At 31.7% G+C, this 7,657-nt stretch overlaps 1 protein-coding gene across 1 annotated transcript; it reads left to right on the top strand.

Annotated features, from left to right (window-relative positions):
- The first annotated feature begins 3,686 nt into the window (after positions 1-3,686).
- LOC140438641 (uncharacterized) lies at positions 3,687-4,385 on the top strand. The gene has a single exon (XM_072528297.1). It carries the CDS (start codon positions 3,687-3,689, stop codon positions 4,383-4,385), a length of 699 nt encoding a protein of 232 aa, XP_072384398.1.
- The last annotated feature ends 3,272 nt before the right edge of the window (positions 4,386-7,657 follow it).

A 7,657-nucleotide genomic window follows, 5' to 3' on the forward strand; every position in this document is an offset into this window, starting at 1 on the left:
GTCTCCAGGACATCAGTTATTTTTGGGCAAATTACATTTAATTTAGTACCTAATTTTTCCCAATAATTTTGCAAAGTATTAATACAGTGGATTTTAACCAGGTTTTTTAGATCGGTCTACGGATATGTCTTTAATTTTGCAGGATGTTTTGAGTTCATTCGACTTTTGTTAGCCAGTTGGTCTGCTTTTTTATTTCCGTAAATACCTGTATGTGAAGGTACCCAAATAAAAGCCGCTTCCTTTCCTAGTTTTCCAAGTTTAAAATTATTAATTTTTTTCTTTAAAAATTTATTTTATTTTATTTTGTTTTATTTTATTTATTTTAATTTTATTTTAATTATTTTTGTGATCTATTTATATTTTATTCATTATCAATATTATCTTGTATTTATGTTTAATTACTTCATTTTGATCATCATTATATTCTAAAAAAATTTATGCATATATTATATAAGTTTATGAGCAGAGTAATAAGTACGTACAGGGTGGTCCTTAAGTAATTGTATAAAAAGAAACAGTAGAGTCTACACTTTAAAATATTACGATTTAAGCCAAATTGCTTTAATAAAATGTTGATATTAAGAAAGATACAGGGTGTTAAAGTGCAAATTTAAAATTTTACTTTTCGCTATAACTTTCATGTTTGTAAACATTTATGTATAAAAACTTACAACTGGGTACTTTTAAATATGAGAAATTATAATTTGGTGCACACTTTGATGTAACTGACAGAGGGCGCCACATACGCCACAAATATGGCATAAATTTGCACTTAACTTTTTTGCTCCTTAAGTTACCTATATTTGGGACAAAAATATTAAAGATACATTATTTTAACTGAAAAAAAAGGTATACCTGTTAATAACTTCAAAAGTCAACAGTTTTCGAGATAATCGCATTTTACAAATCAGCTGAATAATTCTAATTTCAAGCAATTACTCCATGCAATGAAGGAAAAATAGACAAAGATATTAATACTTCTGAATTTTGGTATAAAATACCTTAAAATAAAGTTAATAGTTAACGAAATATTAAATAAAATCAATATATCAGCAGGATAATTAACATAAATAACATAACTTTTTGTCAAAGTAAGTATTCGGTATTTCCACCATTTTTTTTAATTCATTTGTCGATATATTCCATAAAAGACCCTCTCATATTAAATAGCATCATTGGTTCTAAAGAAACTGCTGCAGTATTTATTTCTTCCCATAGTTGGTTGCGAATATTAATGGGATTCTTACAGACACGTTGTTTTAATGCGCCCCATACACCCAAATCAAGCGGATTAAATTCTGGGCTACTTGGTGGCTATAATGTATAATGTATGAATATATTCTTTTGGATACATATCCAAATCTTATGGTATATTATGGAACTACGTCTTATTTGTCGCAGAGGTTAAATAATGTATTAAACTGTGATGTATCTCGTCCATTGGTTTTGGTTACTTATATACACACGGAATAAACTATCGATGACATTATTTATTTATACGATTATGTTACAGCTTACAAGTAACTTTAATTACATCTCGAACAAATGGACAATTATTATTTACTAACGAACTAATATTATGCTAAACTAAATTGCCCGTGTGTTTACTATATTTATAAAAATATCGGTTATTAGGCCAACGATGATGTTTTTGTAAAAATGAGTCTTTAAGGGTAGATTTGTAGCAAAAGTATAATGAAACAAGACACATAATATGTGTTATTTAATAGCTGTGCTCTAGTTTCTATTATTTGTCCTAATGAAAATGGGTAAACAATTTACGTAATGAATAATAAATATTCTTTTCGGATTTTTTATGAATTAAATAATTATCAACATCTCATTACATTGCCAAGGAATATGACTACCACGACCAATCCAAAGTCCAGAGAAGATGTATTTAAGTATGTTCTAACTACCTTCTCTCTAGAATGTGGTGATGTACCGTTTTGTATAAACCACATATTTTGGGTTTTCAGCATTTTATAATAGAGAAAAAGTTATATAACGTCAGTATAGAAACTTAAAAAGCGATAGAAAAGGGAAATTGTAAACACGATGAAGGCCAACGTCTGAATACGGACACGGCACCCAAAGAAGAAGATGTATAACAAACATTTTGTGATGTTACATTATCATCTTTTAGTTGTTTTAATAAGAATAAACTATGAATTATGCTTATCTAGAGGTATTCAGTGCTTTAGCGCACAAATATCAAACTAAGAATTATTATGCAGCTGACTTATAAAATGCGATTATCTCGAAAACGGTTGAATTTTGAGGTTACTAACAAGTATACCTTTTCTTTGTAAAAATAATGTATCTTTAATATTTTTTAACACAAATACAGCTATCTTAAAGAACAAAAAAGTTAAGCGCAAATTTATGCTACACATGAGACATATGTGGCGCCCTCTATCAGTTATATTAATGTATGTATAAAGTTATAATTTATGATACTTAAAAGCATCGAATTTTAAATTTTTGTCCAAAAATATATACAAACGTAAAAGGTATAGTGAAAAATAAAATTTTAAATTTCCACTTTAACACCCTGTATCTTTCTTAATGTCAACATTTTATTAAAGCAAGTTGGCTTAAATCGTAATATTTTCAAAGGAGTAAATATAAAAGTTTGTGCCTAAAAACAGTTGTTATTTTTACTAATTTTCTTACAATTTTATCATATTTTCTCTCTTTTTTACCTTCCTTGGACAATTAGCCAAATCAATTAAGCCTAAAACACTCTTGTACGTAAAAATTACGTATCATTGCGAAAACTCGCTAATTACTGTCAAACGCGTCAACTCACCCACTCCAAGTACTGGCAGTGCCTCGAGTAGGCTATTGGTAATATTTTTCGCTAGTTGTAATATAAATTTCGACTAAGTAGTTGCTAGTGTGTCGCGATCCCTGAGGGTCAACACGTAAATTTTACGTGTGAAGACCATTAACAGATAAATAAAGGTAGGTTAATTTGACGTGTCAAGAGTTTTATCGGACATTTTTTTTATTATAAAATGAGTACAAAGGCGCTAACAAATTCCGAACTTGAACAGTTGATTTACGATAGTAGTGAGAGTAAGGAGGAAGATCATATTGAAGTGGATAGCGTTGGAATTGATAGTGATTCTGATGACAGCATTGTTGATCCCCATTTTGTTCTTGATGAAGAAAATGTACAGGAGGACGTGGAAAAAAGTCTAAGATGTATATGAAAAATCCAAAGAGTACTACAATGCCTGCACAAAAGCGAAGACTTCTTTCAAATGCCCCTAGGGCACAATAAGAAGTGTCACCTAGTATGGGATTTGAAGAAATGGTTGATTTTATAATTCATTGGCTAGCGAGCACTTAATTTTATTTTTTTAATTTATAGGATGTTGCTGTCGATACTAAAAAAATGATCTAACCAGACCATGCGCAGAGAGGGAAGCCCTCCAGTACCAATTTTCTAGAGGTATTTATTTAATTTGGTTTGTGCCAATTGTTAAACTAATCTCAATAATTTTTAGGGTGCCGCTATTGATCTCGAACACATTATAATTCCAGATGGAGATACTCTTATAGGCAAAAATGGATATTTTTGCCTATAAGAGTATCCAAGAGTATGCATATAAAAGTATTCCAAAATCAGGGGCATTTTAGAACCTTTAAGTGCATTCGAAATATTTTTCACCGATTCGATGCTAACTAAAATAGTGACATATAAATATCAAGAAATAAACCGAAAAAACAAAAATTATCATGACGTTGCCCAAATAACATCTGAAACCAATCTAGAAGAACTGAAGGCACTCTTGGGACTTTATATACTCGCTGCAGTACTAAAGGACAATCACTTGTTATCGAATATTATGTTTGATACATCGTTTTCCGGTGCCAGATACAAGGAGACGATGAGCAAATTTCGATTTGAATTTCTGACTGCTTGTCTTAGGTTCGATGATAAGACAACTAGAGCTGAAAGGAGAGAAATTACTCATTGTAAAATAAATTACAAGTCCAGTTCATATTTGACAATTGATGAGCAGCTGGTGGGTTTTAGGGGAAAATGCAATTTTCGCATGTACACACCAAATAAACCTGCTAAGTACGGGTTAAAATTGGTTTTGTTATGCGATGTCGCCACCAAGTACTTGGTCAATGCTGAACCGTGTTTTGGCAAATCTACCCAAACAAATGGCCTTCCTCTAGCCGATCACTTTATAACTGTGTTAACAGCTCCAATTCACGGCACTAACCGGAACCTGACCATGGACAACTGGTTCACGAATATTCCTTTGGCGGAGAAATTACTAAAAAGGCTCTATAATTTGACAATACTTAGGACGATAGTAAAACTTGCTCCTTGCTGTCCTATAAACCTAAAAATAATAAAATAGTGACTCTACTATCAACAATGCAGAAAAAGGGAACAGTTAACACAAATACAAAAAAAAACCAAATAATAATGTCGTATAATTCCACGAAAGGAGCAGTCGATACGTTTGACCAAATGTGTCAAAAACATGTGTGCGAACCGCAAGACCAAAAGATGGCCGATATGCATATTTTATAATATGAATAATAAGGCTTGCATCAATGCCTACGTTATTTATTCGCATAGCGTTTTTACTCAAGGTGGTAAACCCTTACAAAGACAGCAGTTTATGATGAAGCTTAGAAAATAAAAAATTGAACCGTGAATTAAAAAAAAATATTTCTGAGGTCTTGGAAAAAGAAGATACTCCCGAAGTCGTAACAGAAAACCAAAAAGGTCCAAGGAAGTATTGCTCAATCTGCCCCACAACAATTAATCGAATGACGACCACTTATTGCCCGAAATGCAAAAAACCTATTTGCGGAGAACACCAAATTAAGCAGTGTCAAAACTGTTATTGAATATGTTATTATTTTTTTATTAAATATGTTATTAGTAAGAGTTTTTTTATGTATTTCTGTTTGCAATAAATATTTTGTTAATTTAACACTGTCCTTAGATTTGTTAATTCAATATACGTAAATTTTACGTCTTAAGAGTATTAAGCGTTTTATTACGTATAAGAGTGTTCTAGGGTTAAGTCGTTCAAAAGTTATTATAAAAAAATAAAACGCCGTTTGTTAAATGTCATTTGATTATTATAATAAGTGTATACGTATGTAAACTACTGGTTATGGTAAACGGCAAGGTTATGGCGCGCGTCTCGATATTTTGCGTCACGCTAAATATTATTTCGAGCCCGTGACTAAACAATATACCGGGCGATAAGAAGTATACACTGCAAAAATATGAATACTGTTTAACAATAGATAGAAAATTCTCTATAATCTATATTCTATATATACGTGAATATGAAACGTTTACTTTTATAATTATTTTGCCTAATTATTGCTAACAAATTTACATCTATTTCTGATATTTTTAATTCGGACCTTTGTCAGCCGCATTTGCAGAAAATATCGACGCTACCAGAATGTTTTGTCCTACAAAAGATCTTCAACAAAATGTGATTGCGTTTTCCTTTAAGTTTTTGACTCTGACAAAAACTATGAATTGAACTCTGACCAAAGCTTTTGCCGTTAAAAACTCTTTATTATGCATGTCTTTGACCATTATCAAACTTCCCTCTCTACAGTATCAAGTCTGGTTACCTCATATGTAGTTAATAAGTGAGGAGCTACTACAACATCAAATATTTTTCCATCCTCGATATAAACAACTGTGCCTAGATTTTAGTATTTATTACTTTAAGGTTAATTGTCATCTAAATAATATGGTGACATATTAATTTATAATATTAGCGTATCTTTAAATTTTACAGCTAGTTGCTGTTCTAAGGTACTGAATATTATTATTTTCGAAATGTTATTAGGGACTGCTTTGTGATCTTATTGCGCGATGTTAGTGAAAAGTAGAAAAACCCTCGGAATTTGGTTTTTGTGTACATAATATGTTTATTAATTTTCAAGTAAGCTGGATACGTATCATCTGTATTCTATGATAATATAAGTGATGCAGAAATTGCATGTCATTCATCCAATTATTGTCTATACAGGTCTTAAATTGTGATTAAATTTTTACCCAATTTTATTATATCTTATTTATAGCTTTAAAGTACAGAGGATACGGTGGTTGTATTATGATATGTAGCGATGGTAAATCACCGTAGCATATTATCTAGCCCAGCTTCATTTTAAAGCAAATTATGAGCTATACGTGGAAAATTCCGTAACTAACCAAACATAACACCAAACACATAATATGACTCATACACATATAACACAAATAGACTGAACATTGAAATACAGAGTTGTTCCTACAGTGCAACAGGTAAAACTGACGCAAAGCAGTCCCTGCATCTCTTTCCAGTGGGCCGGATTTTTTGACCACGTGACCAAAATGACCAAAGGGAAGGTCACGTGGTCGATAAACCCGGCCCATTAGAAAAACATACAAGGACTGCTTTGTGTCAGTTTTCTCTGTCACACTGGAGGAGCGATAATGTATTGCAGAGATCAGTCTATTTGTGTTATGTGTATTATATGGCTATTTGGGAGTTAGAAATTATTTAAAGAGTTTATTTTTAAAATACATTTTAGACGTTTTTGGAATATTTGCATCATATTTTGCTAATACGTATTACATATATGAGCATATTCAAATTTAGAGTCATGTATATTGTGACGGGTGCTCTATTAGGCACCGGTCTAAGTAAAATACAACTTCAATCTATTTAAAAAAATTAATTCAAAATAGGTAACAAAATAAACGTCTATAAAATATGTACAATAAAATAAAATATCAATCCTAGTGAATAAATCGAAGACGCTACGATTCTCTGTTTATACTTGCGAAAAATAAATATTGGCGATGCTAGGAAAAATAAAATAACAAGAGACGTATTGGATAGTCCCCAAACATCAGGGAAAAAAACTAATTAAAGCTTAGTCTAGGTAAGAGATGGCCGAGTAGATCATAACTCGATATGGACGAGGATCGAAAAGCGACCAATCAATCCTGGGTTTGGGACTCTTACCAGATCAGTAGTTCAGCTTAAACTTCCAGGGCTGTTGGGCTCCGAGCATATCTCAAAGGCCTGGGTTGTAGTTCTTACCAGATCAGTTCTAGGGTTTGAACTTTTTTCTCTGTCAATATCTACAGCGTTTGTTAACTTTTCAGGTGTTGTATCTCCAACGCGCATCGAGTAGTAGTGGTAGGTGTCGGTGGGAGTGCGTGCATATAAAGAGATGGCAAGCCGACGCGTAAGAGTTGGCGATACCATTTTTACAATGTAATCTGATATTATAATAACTTATACAATTTTATTTACTATAACCATAATGTGAATTTGTTATTTCAGTTCTATTTTACTTCAATAAAATTTAATGGAACAAACTGTTAACTACTGTTTGTGGATACTCTGCGACACATTAAACCAGTAACAAAGGTAATATTTGAAAATTTTACGTAGCCATCATTCTGCTTAAAACTTTAGCTATTCGCGTAGTAAATGGAAAATGCAACATAATAAAAGTTATTTTGTAATACATTTTAAATTGGATTTGAAGATTTTAATGCCGAAGGTGTAGCTTAAAAGATCTTGGAATGAGATTCCAAATAACATACGATTTATATGTTGTATACCTACTCATTTAAAAAATAAGACGCCCGTCG

This window comes from Diabrotica undecimpunctata, chromosome 4 (assembly GCF_040954645.1).
Source record: "Diabrotica undecimpunctata isolate CICGRU chromosome 4, icDiaUnde3, whole genome shotgun sequence".
Lineage (NCBI taxonomy): Eukaryota > Metazoa > Arthropoda > Insecta > Coleoptera > Chrysomelidae > Diabrotica > Diabrotica undecimpunctata.